The 24,589-nt window shown below is 41.0% G+C and overlaps 1 protein-coding gene across 1 annotated transcript in view; it reads left to right on the top strand.

The window, feature by feature from the left end:
- FANCB (FA complementation group B) overlaps positions 1–24,589 on the top strand; it is a 110,026-nt gene that overhangs the window by 32,534 nt on the left and 52,903 nt on the right. Inside the window, exons 2-3 of the mRNA XM_077480222.1 lie at positions 1,846–2,817; positions 10,639–10,794. Coding sequence (XP_077336348.1) covers positions 1,888–2,817; positions 10,639–10,794 — 1,086 coding nt within the window. The 5' untranslated portion in view covers positions 1,846–1,887. The remainder of the gene's footprint in view (positions 1–1,845; positions 2,818–10,638; positions 10,795–24,589) is intronic.

Below are 24,589 nucleotides of genomic sequence, written 5' to 3'. Positions count from 1 at the left end.
TGTGATCCCTTTTGGGGCGGTCGGGGGCAGGGGACCCATAAGGCCTACGATTAACAGAGGCGTAGCTCGGGGTGTGCGCGGACGCCTCGAGCTTAGCCCAGCACTATCTTATGAAGATTCTCCTACGTTAATGTTACTATTACTGTCTTACAGAAGTTCTTATGTGTAACCTCAGGTTTTATATGTTCTGATTACTGTCTATAAGTCGGCTGTACTAATATTCGCTGAACAGCATTTGTTATATGCATGTTTCATGTAAACTTTCTTAAAATTCAATAAAAACTATTGAAAGAAAAAAAAATTGTTTATTGCACAGCTCCGGGGGTCTTCTGTCCGTCTTTGGGGGTCTTCTCGCCGGACTCCTCCGCTATCTTCTGCTAGCTCTTTTACTAGCGGGGGAGCCCGGCTTTCTTCTTCGCCGCCACCCTCCTCTTCCGACTTCGGGGGTCTTGTCCCCCTCTTCGGTTCTTCTTGCCGGGCCACCACGCCTTCTTCTAGCTATTTTACAGGCAGCGGCCCGGTCTTCTGTCACCGTCTTCTGTTCTTCTCTTCAGATGTTGCCTCGTGGCTGCCTCCGCTCACAATGGCAGGGACGCAGCGCGCGGCGACTTATATAGGGACATCACCGGACATCACCAATGGCCAGGGTTGTCGGGAAGAGAACCTTGTCCTCATCAACATGGGGACAAGGTGCTTTGTGGTGGGGGGGCCGCACAGCCCCCCCTTCCCCAAGGCACCCTCCCATGTTGAGGGCACGCGGCCTGGTACAGCTCAGGAGGGGGGGCGCTCGCTCGTCCCCCCCCTTTCCTGGCCGGCCGGGTAGTGTGCTCGGATAAGGGTCTGATGTGGACCTAGGGGGGACCCCCAAGTCGATTTTTCAGCGTAGGGATTCCCCTTTAAGTACATACCAGGTGACGGGGCCAGCGACGCCTCCATCGCTGGCCCCGGCTACCTGGAGACACGCACAAAATGAGCGGACTTTCCTCCACATGTGTGGGCGAGTCCGTTCATTTCAAAAGTACGGCGGATAGTCCGGCGGACTTAGTATGGCGTATTAGTCCGCTGAAAAAGTGCCGTGTGTGGGCAAGTAGCTCGTTCGGAAAGTCCGGCGGGAAGTCCGCCAGACTAAGTCCACCGGATAGTCGGCTACGTGTGTACGCGGCAATAGAAAACTTGTCCAGTTAACTGAAATTACCACAGGTGGACTCCAATCAAGTTGTAGAAACATCTCAAGGCTAATCAGTGGAAACAGGATACACCTGAGCTCAATTTTGAGTGTCATGGCAAAGGCTGTGATTTTTTTAGTTTTTTATTTTGAACAAATTTGCAAAGATTTCAAACAAACTTCTGTTATGTTGTCATTATGGGGTATTGTTTTTAGAATTTGGAATAAGGTTGTACCATAACAAAATTTAAAAAATTGAAGCACTGTGAATACTTTCCGAATGCATTATAACCCGGCATAGAAACAATTGCTATACTTACCTATTCTGAAGCCGCTCTGGTCCAGTCTCCAGCGGCACCCTCTGTGTGCAGGAGAAAGCCGTCAAATGCTGGGAAGTGGCGTCACCCATAGTTATTATGGCGCTTCTGTTGTTGGCTGCCTCTCCTACACACTGAAGCCACTGTTGACGGCTCAGCCTGGGACTAGACCGAATCGGCTTCAGAATAGGTAAATATAGCAATCTTTTCTCTAGATATGGGGGTGGCAGTAGGTTTAGAGTTGAGTTTTGCCTTTACTTCCTCTTTAAGTCAGTGGATATGTGAGTACTACTTATAGGCAAGCAGATTACTATCAATATTCGGTCTGTTTCACATTTGAAATGAACTTTCTTTGTCTTTCAGATTACTGCTAACTTCTCCAAATGTAGACTGAGTATTTGATCAATGGAAACAATTAAACATCCTAAACAAGTATTGGCCTACAATGGGGAAATCATCATCTTTCAAATTTCACAACTAAAAGAAACTTCCAATGGCAAGGAACAAAATGTTTTACAATTTTCAAGAAAAAGATTCCATGTGGAATCAGAAAAATTTATTGAAACATCTTATGGACAGTACGGCATTCAAACCCATAAGTCCTCTATTGTTTTTGTATGCGCACGCTGTGTCACGGATGTTAGAACTGGTATAAAACACCCTTATGTTTTGCTAAAGACATGCAAAAGAAGGCAAAGCGGTTCATCAAGACTGGTTTTGCTGCAGGTACTCAGTTCAAATGAGGTGGAACCATGTCTGAAGTTCAAAGTAGACAATGAATCTATAGAAGACCTGCACCTGATTGATGGTCCAATTGTTCTTTGGAGACAAAATGAGAAAATCTTTTATATTTCATCTTTGACAGCAGAAATATTAACAGTTCCAGTTAATTTTTCTTCAATCCACTGGGCTGGAACCGTTGAAGATGGTACTTATATTTTGGGAGCAAAAAATGTGAGAGGGGAAGGAGATAACTTGCCAAGAACGTCTCAACCTGACAGAACTCTTCATGGAAGTGATTTTGTTTTGTACAATATTGAAAAGCAGAAAGTCATGTCAGGATCTTGCCTTGTCCCACATGCGTATTCAAGTGTATTATGCTGCCTTGAGGTCTGTACTATGCAGTGTGTGAATGGCACATATCAGACGTCTTCTGTAGGGGCCAGCCGTAAACAGTTGATCTGGTTTGAAAATGGAGTTCCTAAACGGGTCTTGAAAATTCCAACTGAAAATCCGTCAATGTTACAGGTTGCATATACAAGCCAAGCTCATACATTGTGCATTTTGTCATTTGCTTCTGGGGATGTTTGCGCGATACGGAGGGATGAGCTGCAGGTAATTATTTATATTTGTATTAATGTATGTCATAGGAGTTGATCTACTAAATCCAAAAACACTGTTCACTTTGCAGTGAATGTTCCCCAATGCTTAGTGAGTGCGGTAAGAGCTTGGCTGACTTTCTTTATCCAATCATGTGTAGTCAAAAATGCTGTATTTTCTTTTCCTTTCACTTGATTGGATACTCTTTACTAAGTTAAATTTCAGCACATTCTCTAAGCTTTGGGAAAAATTCCTTGCAAAGTGAACAGCCTATTTGCCTTTAGCAAATCAACCCCATAGTCTCCAAAAGGTCTCTATTTTCTTTTCTTGTACAAGATATGCACAATTTAAAAAAAAAACAGGACCATGTAAAAATGTTGTTCTAAAACTCTTGCCTGGATATTCCCTGGGTGCATATCTTGTGTGGTCAAAAGTAAAAGCACGTTTTATTACATTATATTTTCTTAATGCAAATAAGAGGCAATGAAAGCCTTAAAAAGTTTATTCTTTAACCACTTCCCACCCGGCCAATGTACATATACGGCCGGGTGGGAGACGCCTCCTTCTGACTGGACGTTCAGGAACATCCTTCAGAAGGAGGGGGATCTCGCGCACGTGCCCGCGCAGCGGCGCGATCCCGATGCGCTCGTGTCACCCGGACACGCCGCATCTCAGATTGCCAGGAGGGCTCTGTGATTGGCCCTAGTGATCACAATCACAGCTGTCATGTGATCAAAACAAACAGCCGGTTGCTAGGCAATTGGCTCTCCTCTCCTCACACGGAAGTCGTCGCTGAAGAGAGGAGAGCAGATCGCTGCAGCCGGCTGGTGATCAGTGAGTATGAGCTGTTTTTACAGCTTTTTACTCACTGATCACTAGTCTAGTGTCACCACACAGTGTAAACACACATGTCCCCAAAACACACATGTCCCCAAATAATAAAAAGACATGTCCCCAAATAAAAAAACATATGTCCCACTAAAATCACATGTCCCAATGATTATCTGCACACACATGTACGTGATCACCTGCACACATATGTACATGATCATTTGCGTACATATGTCCGTGATCACACAAACCAATTATTATACACTTAACGGAATTTTTTTAACCAAAAACATGTAGCAGAATAAATTTTGGCTTAACCACTTGCAGACCGGACCAATTTGCTGGTCAAAGACCAGACCCCTTTTTGCGATTCGGCACTGCGTCGCTTTAACTGACAATTGCGCGGTCATGCGACGTGGCTCCCAAACAAAATTGACGTCCTTTTTTTCCCACAAATAGAGCTCTCTTTTGGTGGTATTTGATCACCCCTGCGGTTTTTATTTTTTGCGCTATAACCAAAAATAGAGCGACAATTTTGAAAAAAACGCATTATTTTTTACTTTTTGTTATAATAAATATCCCCCAAAAATATATAAAAAAACATTTTTTTCCCTCAGTTTAGGCCGATACGTATTTTTCTACATATTTTTGGTAAAAAAAATCGCAATAAGCGATTATTGATTGGTTTGCGCAAAAGTTATAGCGTTTACAAAATAGGGATAGTTTTATAGCATTTTTATTAATAATTTTTTATTATTTTTTTTTTTTTACTAGTAATGGCGGCGATCAGCGATTTTTATTGTGACTGCGACATTGTGGGGGACCCATCGGACATTTTTGACACATTTTTGGGACCATTGTCATTTATACAGTAATCACTGCTATATAAATGCAGTGATTCCTGTGTAAATGACACTGGCAGTGAAGGGTTTAACCAGTGGGTGGCAGTGTAGGGGTTAAGTGTTCCTAGGGGTGTGTTACTAACTGTGGGGGGGTTGGGCTTTCATTTAGTGAACACTGATCTCTGCTCCAATCACATGGAGCAGAGATCAGCGTCACTAGTTGCTAGGCAGAATGGAGAAATGTTGTTTACACAGCATTTCCTCCATTCGGCCGCTCCGTGAGACGATCGCGGGGATGCCCGCGGCGATCGAGGCGGCGCGCTCCCGATGGCAGGGCGGCATTGAATATTGGACGTGCCTGTACGCCAATATGCCTGCCCGTGCCATTCTGTCGACGTACATCGTCGTGCGCTGGTCGGGAAGTGGTTAAATTTATGACAAAATTTGATTTTATTGGATTTCTTTAAAAATAGAAAAAAGAAAATATTGTTTTTTTTTTCCAAATTGTGAGTCGTGAATAAATACCACCAAAATAAAGCTCTATTTGTGTGAACAAAATGATAAAAATTTAATTTGGGTACAGCGTAGCATGACCGCGCAATTGTCATTGAAATTGCGAGAGCGATGAAAGCTGAAAATTGGGCTGGGAAGGAAGGGGGTGAAAGTGCCCGGTATTGTAGTGGTTAATAAGGCAAATTCTGCATCCTCCTAAAGCCTACCGTATAATCATTTGTGTCACATTATTCACATGCAGCCCTGTTCTACAGATTTATTAGATACAGTGCTAATATTTCAGGTGAACCTGCACCCAGCCTACAGATTCTGGCTAAAAACTCTTGAAAAAAAGCCCTCACAGACCTTGGTATCTATTGGCAAAGCTGAGAAATCCCTCTTTAACCACTTGACCACTGGGCACTTAAACACCCTTAATAACCAGACCAATTTTCAGCTTTCGGTGCTCTCACATTTTGAATGACAATTATTCAATTACTGGACCTATATGAAATTTTTGTCCTTTTTTTCACACTAATGGAGCTTTCATTTGGTGGTATTTAATCACCGCTGGGTTTTTTATTTTTTTCTTCATAAATTTTGGCCAACATTTATACTACTACATATCTTTGGTAAAAATAAGTACAAATTGGTGGATATTATTTGGTCTTTGTGAAAGTTATAGAGTCCACAAGCTATGGTGCCAATATCTGAAAATTGATCACACCTGAAGTACTGACAGCCTATTTGAATTCTTGAGACCCTAACATGCCAGAAAAGTACAAATACCCCCCAAATGACCCCTTTTTGGAAAGACATTCCAAGGTATTTAGTAAGAGGCATGATGAGTTTTTTGAAGTTGTCATTTTTTCCCACAATTCTTTGCAAAATCAAGATTTGTTTTACTTTTTTTTTCCACAAAATTGTCATATTATCAGTATATTTCTCACACACAGCATATGCATACCACAAATTACACCCCAAAACACATTCTGCCATTACTCCCGAGTACGGCGATACCACATGTGTGAGACTTTTACACAGCATGGCCACATACAGAGGCCTAACATGCAGGGAGCACCATCAGGTGTTCTGGAGCACCCAGAACAATTCTGACATTTCTCTCCTACATGTAAAAATCATCATTTATTTGCTAGAAAATTACATAGAATCCCAAAACATTATATATGTTTTTTTAGCAAACACCCTGGAGAATACAATGGTGGTTGTTGCAACTTTTTATCTTGCACGGTATTTGCACAGCAATTTTTCGAATGCTTTTTTGTGCTTTAAAAAAAAAAAGAAACACAGTAAAGTTAGCCCAATTTTTATATAATGTGAAAGATGAAGTTACGCCGAGTAAATCGATACCTAACATGTCACTCTTCAAAATTGCACAGGCTCGTGGAATGGCGCCAAACGTCGCTACTTAAAAATCCCCATAGGCGACGATTTAATTTTTTTTACTGGTTATATGTTTTGAGTTACAAAGGAGGTCTAGGGCTAGAATTATTGCTCTCGCTCTAACGTTCGCAGCGATACCTCACATGTGTGGTTTGAACACCGTTTTCATATGTGGGCGGGACTTACGTATGCGTTCGCTTCTGCATGCGAGCACATGGGGACAGGGGCGCTTTAAAAAAAAAAAATATTTTATTGTTCATTTTACTTTATTTATTTTAGTTTGACATTTTTTTCCCCAAAAATAAATTTTTTGATCACTTTTATTCCTATTACAAGGAATGTAAACATCCCTTGTAATAGGAATATGGCATGACAGGTCCTCTTTACAGTGAGATATGGGGTCAATAAGACCCCACATTTCACCTCTAAGCTGGGAAGCCTGAAAAAAAAAAAAGATTCTGGATTTGATCGTATTGGCGAGTCGGTAGAAGCACCGGAGGGCGGCGGGAGGGGGGGGATGTCTATGGCTGGGTATTGCAGGGTATCACCGACTATGGCTGGGTATGGCTGGGTATCTCAGAGTATGGCGTTGCAGAGTATTGCGTTGCAGAGCATTGCAGGATATTGGAGGGTGTTGCAGAGTGTTGCACGGTATTGGTGGGTGTTGCAGGGTATTGGTGGGTGTTGCAGAGTGTTGCAGAGTGTTGCAGAGTGTTGGCGGGTGTTGCAGAGCGTTGCAGAGTGTTGCAGAGCGTTGCAGAGTGTTGCAGGGTATTGCAGAGTATTGCAGGGTATTGCAGGGTATTGCAGAGTAATGCAGAGTAATGCAGAGTATTGCAGGGTATTGCAGGGTATTGCAGGGTATTGCAGGGTATTGCAGGGTATTGCAGGGTATTGCAGGGTAATGCAGAGTAATGCAGAGTATAGCAGGGTATTGCAGGGTATTGCAGAGTATTGCAGAGTAATGGCAGGGAATTGAGGGGTTAATTTTCGGTGAGCAGCGATGTGGGCACTGCAGATGCAGCCCACATCGCTGCTGACACCGATCTCTTCCCCCTCCGCTGTTCCGATCGGTACAGAGAGGGGGAGGGAGGAACCGGCGTCATAACATGACGCCGGTTTGTTTACAAGTGATCACTCCGTCATTTGATGGAGCGATCACGTGGTAAACGCCCGCTATGAGCGGCCGTTTACCGTGATCCGTGATGCGCGGGGTCCTGTGGACCCGGCGGTCACAGATGCTCTCGAGTGCGCGCCCCAGGGGGCGCGCGAGAGCGGAATTCTGGGAGGACGTCATATGAAAAACTTTGAAATCTGGACTCGCACACAAGTAAAAAAAACTTAAAGTGACGGCGGGAGGGGGGGATGTCTATGGCTGGGTATTGCAGGGTATCACCGACTATGGCTGGGTATGGCTGGGTATCTCAGAGTATGGCGTTGCAGAGTATTGCGTTGCAGAGCATTGCAGGATATTGGAGGGTGTTGCAGAGTGTTGCACAGTATTGGTGGGTGTTGCACGGTATTGGTGGGTGTTGCAGGGTATTGGTGGGTGTTGCAGAGCATTGCAGAGTGTTGCAGAGTGTTGGCGGGTGTTGCAGAGCGTTGCAGAGTGTTGCAGAGTGTTGCAGAGTGTTGCAGAGTGTTGCAGGGTATTGCAGAGTATTGCAGGGTATTGCAGGGTATTGCAGAGTAATGCAGAGTAATGCAGAGTAATGCAGAGTATTGCAGGGTATTGCAGGGTATTGCAGGGTATTGCAGAGTAATGCAGAGTATAGCAGGGTATAGCAGGGTATTGCAGGGTATTGCAGGGTATTGCAGAGTATTGCAGAGTAATGGCAGGGAATTGAGGGGTTAATTTTCGGTGAGCAGCGATGTGGGCACTGCAGATGCAGCCCACATCGCTGCTGACACCGATCTCTTCCCCCTCCGCTGTTCCGATCGGTACAGAGAGGGGGAGGGAGGAACCGGCGTCATAACATGACGCCGGTTTGTTTACAAGTGATCACTCCGTCATTTGATGGAGCGATCACGTGGTAAACGGCCACTATGAGCGGCCGTTTACCGTGATCCGTGATGCGCGGGGTCCTGTGGACCCGGCGGTCACAGATGCTCTCGAGTGCGCGCCCCAGGGGGCGCGCGAGAGCGGAATTCTGGGAGGACGTCATATGAAAAACTTTGAAATCTGGACTCGCACACAAGTAAAAAAAACTTAAAGTGACTGTAAAGTCTTTTTTTTTAATTATTATTAAAATAAACAGGTATACACTTGCCTGAAATGTGCAATGGTATTGCACAGAGTGGCCCAAACCTCCTCTTTTGAGGTCTCCCTCTTGCGCTTGCGCTCCTTCTCTTCTCCATATTCCACCATAGGAAGCCACGTCCTATGTTAACACACTTGTGGGACTGCTCCTTAGCTAGGTTGTGTGTGTCACTGACTGTCCATTCACGACTGAGCATCGTAAACTGTTCAGTTTATGAATGAACAGGAGCCCCTGTCTCCTGTCCATTCATCTTCAGTGCAGCTGAAGCTGCAGAGAAAGGAACTAGGAAATCTCTGTCTTTAGTCTCTTTCCCTGTCCCAAAGGAAGGAGAGATGTCTGGGGTCTGTTTAGACCCCTCATAATCCACAAGAAAAAACTAAAAATAAAAAGACAGAATAATAAATAAAGGTTAAATTGTGAAAATGATAAAAAAACACTGGCCGCCACCGCCCCCCCCCCCCCCCAAAAAGAAAGAGAGAGAAAGCATTGTAAAAAAAAATCTATCTATATATATACATACATATATATATATATATATATATATATATATATATATATATATATATATAATATAGTAAAAAATAATAAAAGAATAAACTTTAAAAAAAAAAAACTGCAGACACAGTCCACGGCTCATCAGTGCCACCCATCCATGGTGCATATTAATGCCACTATCCATTTAAAAAAGTATCGTAATCGTTATCCACGAGGACTTGAAAAAAACTATTGGTACTTGTACTCGGCCTTAAAAAAATGCTATTGGTGCAACCCTAGAGAGCTTGTAAATGCTGATAACAGAGGAACGGAGCAGCAGAAAGACACTACAGATATATGTGCCCAGGTCAGATTTCATGAATGGGGTTTACAACCACTTTAAGCTTTAACATTGTTTTTAAAGTCCGCCTCTGTTCAAAACTTCTTTAAAATGTAACAAAATCTGCTTCAAAGTCAATAAATTTCCAAATTCTTTCAATTTGCTCCACAACACCAATGCAGATGTAATGAAGTGTTAGGTTTTCTGACTAGTGCCATACTGAGATAAATTCTTAGGCTGCCGTTGCTGGCACTTTGAAAATGGCAGTTGCCTAACTGTCTCTGGCTTCATTACTCACTGACCAGAGAGAAGTCTCTCTTATCTACATGCATTTTCCAAGTAAAGGTATTGAAACTATTGAATCAGCTTGACAGACAAGCAACCAGTATTTTTTATAAAGGACTCTATAATGGCGGAACACATCACATCCACATACTGCTGTAACACAAAGCTATGTATAAAAAGTTATTCTTCTGTGAACTGCTCCACTACAACAGCCAAGGGATATAAGTAGTAGTACATCTACACTTGAACTGTCAGTCAACATTACATTAATGTGCAGAAATTGCAATACTGTGACATCAATCTATCTATTTACTGCTCTGCTGTGACTGGTGTAAAGACTTTGGCTGGGTTCACACCTATGCGAATTGGATGTGGCTTAGATCCCATCCAATTTGTATAACATTTTAAAATCTATTAGCTTTAATGCATCTGGTTCACATATGCGCAATGCATTCGCACTCTGCATTGTCCAAAAAAACATGTGCGTTTTCTAGGCATTGCGGTGCAAATTGCAGGCACATTATCTTCTATGGGAATGCATCTGATTCGCAGATGCATTCTGTTCTGAACACAAATTCTCTCCCCCTCCTCACTACACCTCCCCCTCTCCTAGGTCAGCCGATCCGCAGCTACAATGCAGAGGAACCAATGAACAGCTGTTTTTTTTCTCTTCGCAGAGAAAACAGAGCTGGACTTCGCACCACACATGTGTGAATCCAGCCTTAACATACAGTATAATATACACAGTTCACACAGCCACTTGAGAGTGGTGTTGCTTTGTGTTGCTCTATGTTTCTAAAATACGTGATCCAATTTAAAGTATATGGGAAAATGCAGCTTGCATGTATGACAAGCTTTACTGAGATGCATTGACAGAAAGGAAAATCTGCATATGTTTGATTCACAGATAACTGCAACATGGCAGCACGTCGGAAGAACATTGGTAGACGATTTTGTCGGCAGTGGATCTGATCAGATTCTGCTACTGTTTGAAGATGATCCATTACATCCTGCTGGCCAACAGGCATTCAGGCTAACAGACTGTGCTGAAATTAACTATCCTGTAAGTACAAAATAAAAGTTTTTGGCTTGACATGCATTTTAAAAACTTTAAAATGTATCTGTGGTCAAAATTTTAAATCTTATATTCATTTCTACATTGCATTTGAATTATCTCTTGTCTACTACTACTGATTGAAATGATCATGAAATCTTTAAACACATTTTTTGAATATTTACTTCATTGACTTCTGTGACACACCTTCCCTATGTCCTGTGAATATGAACTGCTGTGTCACATATTTTACAATCTTTTTACTGCCTGGGTTAAAGAGGTGCTGAGAGGGGGAGTTTCAGAAGGCACAGTCCGTATTGGAAACACATGACATATGACATCATCATTGTTTGCAGACAACAAAGTACCATAGGCTATTTGTTCCCAGGTAACAATAGCAAACCACATGTATGAGCAGAGGAGAGGCTACAAGGCATGCAAGGAATCCAAGAAGTTGTAGAAAGAGATGCCAACAGACAGGCAATAATTACACCATAAAAGGAGATTTTTTTTCCAAGTACTGTAAAAAAAAATTCCAATAAATGTTTTTATTAAGCAGATGTTATATTACGTTGACAAAACCACAGTGTATATGTATACTTGACAAACAACTTTGTATACTAAACAGTAAAACCACTTATAAGCTCATCTTGAGAATCTTTAGAATAAGTACTGTAAAATTTTACTGGATTGTCAAAACTAGCATTATGGGATGTGATGTCAATCACAGCCATTGAGGAGGGAGCAAAGGTCAGAGCCGAGTCTAGTCCTGTGTGTCTTATGGACACACACACAGGTGGCTCAGTAGCAAGCATGCATGGGTGTCCCCATAGTAAGCAGTTTGCTATGGGGGCACTCGGAGAAGTCAGGAGTGCCGTCAGGGGGACCTGTGAAGAGGATTGGGGCTGCTCTGTGCAAAACCATCGCACAGAACAGGTAAGTATAACGTGTTTTTTTTTTTTTAATGCTAATTTTAATATCACTTTTTCACGTGCTATTTTTTTTATTTTTTATCAGTTACTCAGGATTGTGTTTAAATTCTATTTTTTATTCTATTTTGCAAAAAAACAATTACCATACACAACATTACTTTAAAAAAAGCCAACTGTATTCTTCAAATAGACTAACATCTCAAACATGACACAACATAAATACACTAACAAACATTTGTAAAAGGTGTATCTCTTAGGATCCCATCAAAATGGCAATATGTATCGGGTTTCTTCCCAATGGAGGCGTGTAAGAGAGTGCAAGAGGAGGGGTGGCCCACAATCAGATACAAACATTTCCCACAAAAAAAGGGAAAAAATCTCAAAGTTCTAATCCTTGCTCCCCCAATCGTCCACTCCCCAGCCAACTTGTCTTCCCCCATCATCATCCCCTAACTCCCTGTGTTTGTGACGTAACAACATCAACAAGAAAAATGAAAACATTTTGTACCAAAAACCATGTGTGATAATTTAGGAGGGAGAAACTTGGGAAATTTACTGCTCCTCGGTTCTACGTCCCCCTCTCGTGATGACCCAATATGGCCTGAAATGGATATTTAATTGATAGGCAACTCCTATCCTCATATTGATTAGTGGTTCCAAATTAATAACTACTGCAGTAGGGAACAGACACAAAAGATACGCTCAGCATCTTTCCAAATAACCGTTCTCCTTTATTATGACGCATTTGAAGGCTTTTATACACATGATTACGTAGGTATCACATTAATATTACAATTGTACGTTTATGGTAACAAGGGGTGTTACATAGGCAGGCTTATTCTAATCAGAACTCGAAAGAATGCAAAACATGTACTGAAAACATTATTAGTGCCGTGTGCACAGTGAGGGCATTGTGCAATACACATAAAATAGAATACAATTATATACAGAACCTACAAATTTCCATTACAGTCTCCTCTCTTTTGATCAATATTTTGATCACTAACCATACCTGCTATCACCTTTAACCTGGAACCTCCACACGCTTAGCAGCTTTTTTCATTACAAAACGACTTTTCACTGTGAAAAACAAATACATATTTACAGAGTACTGGCTGTACACTCCTGTGGCCAGAATGGCCTTCTAGCTTAATTGCTGGTATGCTGACTTATCAGCATATGTAAACACAGATGATTCTACATAAAATGGAGGTACAAAAGACAAATATGACTTCAACATGGCTAAACTACTTTTCAAATATATATATCCCTTACAATTAAAGTAATTGAATCAAAAATTGCTCTAGACTGTGATCGCAAGAAGGAAACAAATCAAACACAGAGATTTCTTTCATTTAGTCATTTTTGCAGTGTCTGGTGTAGATCCAGGTCACTTTTCCTTCAAGTTTTGCAAAACTGTACATGAAATAGATGCTGTATTGAGTCTCCAAACATTTCCTTATATATAAATGTCTCTTAACAATCCACAAGTCAACTGGCTTTAGTTTTAGATCCTTCCAAACTTTTAGGATCTGGAATTGGGGAGAAAACACATAAATGAGTTTGTCAAAAACCTTAAAAGATCAGCAACATTCTCTGTGAGATCCGAATGGAGGACTTCAGCTGCTGAGACAAAATATAAGCAAGTGAGTAACACACTCCCAAACCAATTCCCATAGGGAGAGAGTCCAACATCCCCCTACGGGCTTGATAAAATATAATAAAACATTCAGGCAAAAGTTTTCTAGTTTCTTACTCTACTTTGTCCACTACATTGTAGACAGTAGGGGGTGTAAAAATAAAACCTCAAAACTTCTAATAAGGACTCTCTTATAAAAATGATTTCCTCCGTTACTCTATGTAGATTCTGCACTCTGTACTTAAAAACTACTTCTGATAACACTGTGGCCTTTGCAGTAGCATTTGCCACTGGACATCCAGAAAACATGTCCATACAAACAAAATACATACTCGTAAGATCCTGACTTGGGCATCTGGATATATCTTTTTGTTATCTCTGGAAGGGATGTTCAGCTTTTGGTAACACCTTTGGTAACAGGTAAAACAAAAAGTGGTATGTTATAAAAACAACTGTGTAGAACCCTGGCTCTATCCCATGCTCATTTACTAAGGCAGCCATAACTGCTTGGGACTGATGACACGGTCCACGTGTCAAGCTGAAGGGAAAAGAGTGTCTGGCAGACATAAATAATCACCTTTTCCAAAGTCTTGTTTCGTAAGAAGTTGCCCTCTGTGGACCACTTGTGCTTCTCGTTCTGGGGTCCTTAAAGTTCAATTATTAATCCCAGCTATACTGGACCAGAACTAGGGTGGAATCTGTGAGTTGCACAGACCCAGCAAGTGTCCGGGGCTGTAAATACAGCATCCTTAGAGTCGCCTGGTCTGCTTCCATATGTGAGTTTTTTCCTGTTAGTATGGCTACCTCAGCAAGAACCTGGAAGGCTGAAAACAGCCGATCAAATTAACTTGGCATGCTTGATTGCTTTACCTGCCGAAGTAAAAAACAAACTTCTGGCCCTTCAAATGGAACCAAAAGCTCTCTATCTTGACTATCTATATAAATATATACTCTTTTTATAGCTCACAGGTTTTTCTAAAACATGGAGCTCTGCTTCTTGAGATGGAGAAAAAGGATCCAATGACTCTGAATACAGGGAATCCTTCTGGGTGATAAACTTCATCCTCAGTATAAAACCAGGAATAACAATACAAAAAAGTAAATACTCGGGTCTCCAGGGAGTGTGTCCTGCACTGGGCTCACAGCAGCTGATTCCTATGTCATCAATTTAACACGTGCTTTTTCTTTGTCTCCAGCCTCCTCCAATAGAGGCAATAAGGTGGCTGAATTCAAATGTACACATTTTTCATTGTTAGATTTGTACATAAACACACAAAACAAATTCATATTTTGAACCTTTCATTAGACAAACACTTAGCTATATATTTGCTGTGCAGAATGTCGGACTATTAAAAATTAAATATTCAACCAAAATAATATCTGTAACTTTGTCTAATAGCAACTTTGCATAAAGCTACAGCTCTGATACATCGGAGTGAACCCTTGATTACTGGGTCCAGCTTGCATAAATATAACAATAGCTTTTTCCTATCATGCTTATTGTGTAAGAACTCCTGTTTCATGTTTCAAAAAGACAACTTTTTCCTAGCAATATTATAATAAATGATAAGAATACCCTGCAGTCATGCAGAGATGTCCATAAATCCAAAATATTCTTCTACTTATACCCACTGCATTTACAAGGAAAAGGGGCACATCATTTCACAATCCACACATTCTGCTTTGGATTTCAAAAATAAAAATACCGTATATACTCGAGTATAGGCCGACCCGAGTATAAGCCGAGGCCCCCAATTTACCCCCAAAAAACTGGGAAACCTATTGACTCGTGTATAAGCCGAGGGTGAGATATGCCTGTCCATCCCTGTGTGTGTGTCCATCCATCCATCCATCCCTGTGTGTGTGTGTGTCCATCCATCCATCCATCCCTGTGTGTGTGTGTGTCCATCCATCCATCCATCCCTGTGTGTGTGTCCATCCATCCATCCATCCCTGTGTGTGTGTCCGTCCATCCATCCATCCATCCATCCCTGTGTGTGTGTCCATCCATGTGTGTGTGTGTGTGTGTGTGTGTGTGTGTGTGTGTGTGTGTGTGTGTGTGTGTGTGTGTGTGTGAGGCCTTGTGTGTCCAGCCTACCTGTGTCCCCAGCCTCCGTCCGGTCCCGAGCCTCCGTCCGGTCCCGTCCCGTCCCGAGCCGAGCCTCCGTCCGGTCCGGTCCCGTCCCGTCCCGAGACTCCGTCCGGTCCCGTCCCGAGCCGAGCCGAGCCTCCGTCCGGTCCCGTCCCAGGATCACCGCTCTTCGTCGGCGCCCATTTTCCTGTTCAAATGCCGCGCCTCCCTGTCTGTGATAGGCGGAACACAATTTCCCAGCAGTCTGTGTTCCGCCTATCACGGCCATCCTTTCATCCTCGTCCGTAGTACGAGGATGAGCGGATGTCCGTGATAGGCGGAACACAGGCTGCTGGGAAATTCAGTGTTCCGCCTATCACAGGCGAAGGCGGAGCCGGAGGCGCGGCTTTTGAATTAGAATAGAATGGCCGCTGTCTGTCTGCTCGACACGCTGATCGAGCAGGCAGACAGCGATGACTCGAGTATAAGCCGAGGGGGGCACTTTCAGCCTCAAAAAAGAGGCTGAAAATCTCGGCTTATACTCGAGTATATACGGTACATAAAAACAAAAGGACAAACAATATGTATGAAGGACCAGAAAGCACTCGGCCTTTAAAAACTATAAACCAACTGGCTGCAGGCAGCATCTATCCTAACAGAGTGTGTGGACTTGATGTGATGGGTCTGTTATATTTACATGTTATTATTACTCTCACATCATGGACCGCACATTAAGTTATTATCAGACTTTAAGATTTCATTTCTGTAGAAAAACTTCCTTATGTATCCCATTCATCTTGGCTTTGTTAAACATTATTGCAGCTGTATTCAAATTAACAACCTCATCTTAATCTTTTTTTTCTCTCCACTCAATAAATGTAAAATTACAAAATTGTTATCTTAATCTAAACTAATTCCATTTTTACCAATTTTCCCATTAACCTGTATTTCATTTCCAACCAAAGGTTGTCTAAACCAGTTTCAATATATCTATATTTATTAATAAAATTGTTAAACTCATATTAGAAATTAATACTCATATGATCATTTCAATATCACACACTAATATATATATGCACAGATAAATGTCCTTAAAGGGGGACATGTTACTTAATTTTACTCAATTTCTCTCTCTTTTTTTTTTTTTTCTGTTTCCACTATCAAAAGATATTCAATTAGTGTAAGACATGGTTAAATGTAACCTTGATTTTACCATGTTTGGAAAACAGATTCAAAAATAATTGTGATCACATTGTTTATCATTAGGTTCGTTAACCCGGCACATTTTGTTATAAATGTTTTGTCTAAAAAACTGAAATTGGCATGGTGTCCTCCCAGCTTATCACCAACTCTCATCCCAGCTACATTCTTTGAGGAGAGCACAAAGGTGGGGGTCACATCTGCGTACATGACACAAGCGAGCGAACTAAAGGTTCCAGCATTCACAAACATACTCAAATATATCTCTAAAATTGCTTACATTATTCCCATTTGTACACAACACATGCATATCATTCTCTCACTTTCTTTTAACGCTTTTTAATACTTCCTTGCTTAAATTTCTGCTTTCTTTATTTTGTTCTGATATCCTTTGCATCCAATGTATTGTAATTCCATACTTCACATACTGTACCTTCTATGATCAGACGGGCAGCCATAGTGCTCATCCCATCTTCCCTCTCTGACAACATATAAAGCATTTTGTTTTAACTCTCATTACTGTTTCTTGACTTTACTAGTTGTTGTGTCTGACCCCAAATTCATCCCACAACTTAACATCAAAAAGTCCCTTTCTGTCTAGTGTTAATGTCACTCTTGATCCATCCTGCTCACATAAATAGCCGTTTCTCTAGCTGTATACTCTGCATGATTCTTAGTCCCTGTGGACTTTGGTAACCCAGTTACCCATTGTGGATCCCTGTCCACTTTAACCATTAATCTAGGGGCTCAGTATAGGCAGAACCGCACCTTCGGTTCATATATAGCGCACCTCTTGCGCTGGGCATTTTTGAGGGTCTCTTACCCATCATTCTCTTACTTAATTTAATGCCCATAATGACTGGCCAGTCTTCTCTACGTGTGCCTATACCCTCTTGCCTCTAGACTACTTTATCTAGCAGATGTACTACATTATACTCTGTGAACAGCACTATTCTTCCCTTTCTCTATAACACTCTGATGGACAGTAGACAGTGACAACATAACATATAAACACTAATCAATACAGTTCGATTAAGGGGAGTAAAATAGGTACCCTTTGTCCCGAAAATGCCTTACCGATCAAGGAAGTCTGATAACTCAAATGTAAGCAAAAGGCTTACCTCAGCCGGCTGATTATCAGAAATTCCCGGATCGTCTCAAGCTCCTTGTTTCGGATACTCAGGGTCACCTGATAACCCCTGCTGGGCTGGCTTCGCCACCTGAAATGGATATTTTGATGATTGGCAACTCCTATCCTCATATTGATTAGTGGTTCCAAATTAATAACTACTGCAGTAGGGAACAGACACAAAAGATACGCTCAGCATCTTTCCAAATAACCGTTCTCCTTTATTATGACGCATTTGAAGGCTTTTATACACATGATTACGTAGGTATCACATTAATATTACAATTGTACGTTTATGGTAACAAGGGGTGTTACATAGGCAGGCTTATTCTAATCAGAACTCGAAAGAATGCAAAACATGTACTGAAAACATTATTAGTGCCGTGTGCACAGTGAGGGCATTGTGCAATACACATAAAATAGAATACAATTATATACAGAACCTACAAATTTCCATTACAGGCCCAACTTGGGCATTCTCAACCTGTGCAGCCCTTCTTTCCCTCCCACCCCCATAAAAATTGTGTTAGAAACCAGCTGTGATAATTTAGGGGGCAAAAACTTGGGAGGATTGTACCTCCCTGGTCCCACACTTGCCTTCCTATACCATTCCCATACCCATCCTATTATATCCCTCCTTCTTTCATAATAACTCAATCCCAGTGTGGGTGTTTGGAGTAACTGAAAGAAAGTGCACAATAAATAGGGCTCATTCCTTTCCCCATCTACTTTCTATTTTACATATTATGGGGTTTTCTCCACCACACCCTCTCTCCCCTCCTCCAATATATTTTCGTTACCCACATATCCTATGTAAATCAAAGACTGTTTAAACCTGAACCAACTTTTCCAAATTACATAGAATTTTGAATAAGAATCATTTTGTCAATATATCAAATCTTCCATTAATCTTGTTCTGTTTACCTCTCTAAAACATTCCAACATAGTTTGTATTTTCTCTGATTTCCAATATTTCAGGATCAATGCCTTTGCTGCATTCAGCAAAAATGGAATGATAGACTTTTTGTTTTTTTTCCTTGTCTCGTTTGTAGCATGAAATAAGCACTGCCAGGGTCTTGCCCAAATTCAGACTTACTAATCATCTTTTTTTCCAGTATAGCTGAATCATTGTGCAATGCCACCAAATATGGGCATGCGTTCCTCACATTCTCTCCAACAATCCGATGGCAGTGTTGAAGTGATTTTATATAATTTGGCTGGGACATAATACCACCTAGTTAACAGTTTGTAATTAATTTATTTATCCTCATGTCTATTGAGGTAGAATGTACATAATCAGTAAGTAGCTTTATGATTTATTGCTTCAGGCATAAGTTGATTTAATTTGTGCTCCCATTCTTTCAAGAGACAAACGGGCCCAGGGTCTGTGGGATGAGATTAACATCTTATATAAATTAGAAATGCCATGTCTAGTCGTCTCCCCCTGGTCTATGCGCCTCTCCAATGGATTGAGCTTGCAGATTTAGCAAAGAGATTTTGGCAAAGAATCCATGAAATGCTGGAGTTGTCGATATCTCAAGGCATCCCATGGTGAGGGGTCATACGTCAAAATTTTGATAATGAGCAAAATACATTCCCATTCAAAACATCTCTTAATCTCAGACACTTTGAGATTGTCCAATATAAATAGGACTTATTCTCTTTCCCTAGCAGATATAGTTTGTACCTGATAAGAGCATTAAGGGACTATTATACTACCATTTCATATTTTTATAGACGCTTTTCCAGGCTCTTAGGCTGCTTCCACACTGACATGCTATACAGGCTCTATAGCGCTAAAAATAGCGTCTGTAAAGAGCCTCTCCTCTCACTCCAGTGTGAAAGCCCGAGTGCTTTCACACTGGAGCAGTGCATTTGCAGGACGGTTAAAAATGTCCTGCAAGCAGCATCTTTGCAGCGCTGTAGGTGTGGTGTACACACCGTCCTAAAGTGCCCCTGCCCATTGCTGGCAGTTTTAACCCTTTTTTGGCTGCTAACGGGGGTTAAAAGCATCCCGCTAGGGGCTGAATAGTGCTGCTAAAACGATGGTAACGCACCGCTAAAAATAGCAGCGCTTTACCGCCCATGCCCCCAAAGCCCCAGTGTGAAAGTAGCCTTAAGGTTTCTGCTGTAATCCTTGGATAAGCCTCTGTATTGCCACGGCAGCCAAATGGTCTGGCCAGGGGTGATTTGCTTAAAATACCCTCTAATTATACCCAGATTTTAAAAGGGGCACTATGCATCCAATCAACTATTCTTGCCAGGACTGCCGCTTTGTGATAATTCTCAAAGTGTGGTATGGACAATTACCTATTACCTAGATAACTTAGGTCTAACAAGCATTTTATATGCAACAAGAAGGCCTCTATGTTTCCAGATAAATCTCTTTAACAGTTTTAACCCCCCCCCCCCCCCCAATGGTATATTTATTGGGAGCGCCACCAAAATATACAGAGCCTTTGGAAGAGTCACCATTTTAATCACGTTTATCCTGTCCAGCCAGAAATGCCTACCAGCAGGATAGCCATTTAAATCCAGCTAGATTTTATTGAGGAGAGGTAGATAATTATTCTGATATAAATCCGTTGCAGACGCAGATAAGTTTATGCCTAGATATTTCAAGCCCTTCTGTTTCCATTTAAGAGAGTACAGAGGTTTAAGGGTCCTACTCTTCCATAAGGGGACAGAGATGTTTAATATTTCAGAATTCTCTTCATTGACCTTTAAGTTTGAGATCTCCCCATATCTTTTCAGTTCCATTTAAATATTAGGCGGTGTACGTCTTGGATTAGATACATAGAACATAATATCATCTGCAAATGCAGATACCTTATGTTCTTGCCCAGCTATTTCTATGCCCTGGATGTCTTGATTTGCCCAGATAATCGCAAGGAGGGGTTCTAGAGATAGATCGAACAACAATGAAGAGAGTGGACATCCCTGTCACGTCCTAAATGGTTGCAGTGGGGTCCAGTTTACTTGTACTTGAGCTTCTGGTCTGGTTTACAATGCCTCTATCCATTTATTTACTCAGGCTTGTGACAATTCTTCTTTTACAATTAGCCCCTGAGTTCAATAATATTTTGGGCATCTTGGATGGGTATACTTTTGGGATGCCATTTCCTTCTAAATAACATTGCCTTGGTTTATAACAATATCACATTACCTTTCCACCACTTGTTTTAACAGATTTGCCTGTGGGCAGGGTATATTGCACGGTGTTCTATAGATAGTGTCTCCACAGTAAGCATTATCCTCTACAGTAACTGCTGCTGTCATGTATCTAGTGTAGTGTGAAAGACAAACACAGAAACAATGTGCAGGATTGGTAGATAATGGGTACAGTTACAACACGTGTGGTAAAGTAAGCGTTTAGTTCAACAGCCAATGTAAATATTACATAAGGTGAAATGTCTCTCTTTAAGAAGGAAAGAAAATGGTATGTATTACTGAAAAAAGAAAAATAGAGATCAAAGATGCCAGTATAATTTTTTGTCTACTTCTGTTAATGCTTAATAAAAGCTTGAATGGAAAATTCTGTACAAAGTATTAAGAATGTTTTTATCATCTTGATAGATTAGAAGAAAGATCATGTTCAACAGAGAACAGCAATTTTATAATTTGTGGCTCTCATTTAATATCAGTCTTTCCATAGCTAAACCTGCAACATACTTAACCACTTCAGCGTCTGAAGTTTTACCCCCCTTCATGACCAGGCCATTTTTTGCAATACGGCACCGCGTTACTTTAACTGACAAGTGCACGGTCAAACAAAATTTATGATCTCCTTTTCCTACAAATAGAGCTTTCTTTTGGTGGTGTTGATCACCTCTGCGCTTTTTATTTTTTGCATTATAAACAAAAAAAGACAGAAAATTTTGTTAAACACAATATTTTTTACTTTCTGTTATAAAACACATCCAATAATTTTTTTTTTTTAAATCTATGTTCTTTATACATTTAGGCCAACATGTATTCTGCTACATATCTTTGATAACAAAAATCCCAATAAGTGTATATTGATTGGTTTGCGTAAAAGTTATAGCGCCTACCGATCCGATTCTGGTGCGGACCAAAAAAAGGGTCCTGCATGACTTTGGTCCGAATGTGATGCAAATTCAGCCATACAGCCACAGGGGGTGGCATCCATCAGTGTTGACGGTTCTCTGCTTTACCAATATATATCTCTATATAGATATATGTATATCTTTCTCTTTTTTTTTTTACTATTATTTTATTTTGCTTTTACGAAAATAAAGTTTAACATGATGATGAAGATATCCCATCATCTCTTACCATCTACTTGTCCTACAACACATATGCGTAAAAGTACCTCAGTGGGAAATTTTCCTCCAAATAGTTCAGAAAGCTAGGACTGCAATAATCATTCCTGATGAGGTCTTTAACCCCACACCCCCTTCCCCAAAAAGGGAGAATGATCCACGCTAGTGGTATGCATTGGGATAGAAATATTCTCTACATGTTTCAACACTGGTTGCCAATCAGCAATGGTTTTGAGTAAAGGTATCAATGTGAGTGCAGACACATCTTGTCAAATCATCTGATTCAACTTTTCGATTTGCAAAGACCACCTAACATTAGATTATAGGGCAGTTATTCCTGTTTATCCTTTCTCTGTCTCCCCGTTTTTTATTTTTTTTGTGAATCCAGTTGGAGATTGCTCCACATAATTGCTGTTTGCATTGGTGAGCTGTAGCCAGTGTGAATCTTTGTGTTTTTGTTGCTTTCCTCATGTGTTAAAAGGAGGGAAAATTGCAGAAAACCACTTTGTGACCAACTCAGGAGATCTACCTTTGGACTAGTAAGGTGTCTTGGTCTTTCCAGAAGTCACAAAGAAGTGTCTGGTAACACAATGATGCAATTTGTTGTAAAAGTAAAGCCTTTTGAGTAATGGATTTCCTTTGTGAGAGCAAGTTAGCGTTCAAAAATTAGAATAGTACAATGGTACAGATGCTACATTCTGTTTATTCCAGATTATCTCACAATGGACACTGCCATTATTGTCCTGTTGAGCATATAATTCACATAGAAATGAATTGAAATATAATAATAAATTACATTACATAGTAATCAAGCAATTTGTAAAGAGTTTGTCAGTTGTAATCCAATGTTAACTTACCCAGAAAAGTGACCTGGGAGTCTCTGTATGACACATATACAGTAGTTACAACTGAAGACTGCAAAAATATGAACTCTCCCCAGAGAAAAATGTGGAGTCGAAAAATATAAGACTTTATTTTCTTGGCCCTAATATTTCATCACCTGAGCAAGTTCGTAAATGTTGACTTGTGATCCAACTGAATTTGTTTTGAAAGAGAAGTTTGCAGTGTGAAATGGGAAATTTGTAGAATGATCTTGATGAGTCCCATATGCTACAAAAAATTATATCTAATATGTTATGAGTCTAATTGAACCGCACAAGACATATTATCACAAACCAGTCACATATTTAAACATTTTAACAGCAATTTTGATGTTTCTGAGCTAAACGTTAATCAAGAACAATCTAAAATCGTTTTCACAAAATTGAACATGGAATTTACTTATTTCTTGAAATATGATGTATGTCTTAGGCCGCGTACACACGGGCGGATTGTCTGCCCAACTTAGTCCGCTGAACCGTGTTTCAGCGGACAATCCGCTCGTGTGTGGGCTTCAGCGGACTTTTTCAGCGGACAGTCTGACGGACTTTGTCTTTCGGAATTTCCGTAATTTTGTCCGTCCAAACTTGGTTTTGTCCGTCCAAACTTGGTTTCAGCGGACAGTCCGCTCGTGTGTAGGCAAGTTGGACGGACTAAGTATGGCGCATGCTCAGAAAGGATTTACACGGCCGAAGGTTGCATTGCAGTGTATTGGACGTCGTTTTTCTAGTCCCGTCGTACGTGCTGTACACGTCATCGCGCAAGTTTTCAGCGGACTGTCTGTTCATCATGTGTGGTCAAGTCCGTTCATTCAAAATTTGGACGGACTGTCTGTCGGATTGTCTGACGAACGTAGTTGAGCAGACAATCCGCCCGTGTGTACACGGCCTTACAGGTATTTAGGCTTCTTCTTAGATTATTTATTCCTTTTATCTCTTCCTTTCCACAATCACCAGTCAGAAGTTGGACAAAAATCATTATTTATACATACAATTCCCATAAAACAATTCTGGGGTATCTGTACTACACCTTGATATTTAAATGCTTCCATTTAAAGTGACAATACACTCTGGTTAAAAAAAAAATTCTATTCAAGTACGTATTTTTAAAAAAGTACCTTCTTTTGCCCTTAGGCTCCTTCAATTTTTTTTTCTCCTGTAATCAAACTTCCTGTTTAGAGGGTGGCTACACTTGTTCTCCATGGTTCCACTGTAAGGAGGAACATAGCCACCCTCTTTCTCACTTCCATGTTGGACTAGGCACTATGGGATGTATAGTGTGCATAGAGCAGTGCATATGAAATGAGATGGCAAAGGAGATGTTTAGGAGTTTACAGAAGATGTTACAGGGAGGCACACAATCAGTAAGGAAAGGTTTCATGAAATATAGATTACAGGGCCATTGAGTAATGAACGTGTGGGTGGGTTAATCTTGGAGAACCAGAATATTGTTCAGTGCAGGGCTCGACGAATCCCAGGTTGCCATGGAAACCATAAATGTGCGTCCTGGCGCATGGGCTATTATCAGCCTTCTGCATCCGCTTCCCACTTGCCAACCACACTATAGCTGAAAGACAGCTACAGCGTGGTTGTCCAGTTCTAGGAGGGCATCTATCCTTTGGACACAGCTGATTATACATAGAGGTGATGAGCCAATCGCAGTGTCTCCTTA

This window comes from Lithobates pipiens, unplaced genomic scaffold (genome assembly GCF_037356315.1).
Source record: "Lithobates pipiens isolate NorthernLeopardFrog02 unplaced genomic scaffold, aLitPip1_a1.2 Scaffold_16, whole genome shotgun sequence".
In the NCBI taxonomy this organism is placed as follows: Eukaryota; Metazoa; Chordata; class Amphibia; order Anura; family Ranidae; genus Lithobates; species Lithobates pipiens.
This window is presented reverse-complemented; position numbering and strand designations above follow the sequence as displayed.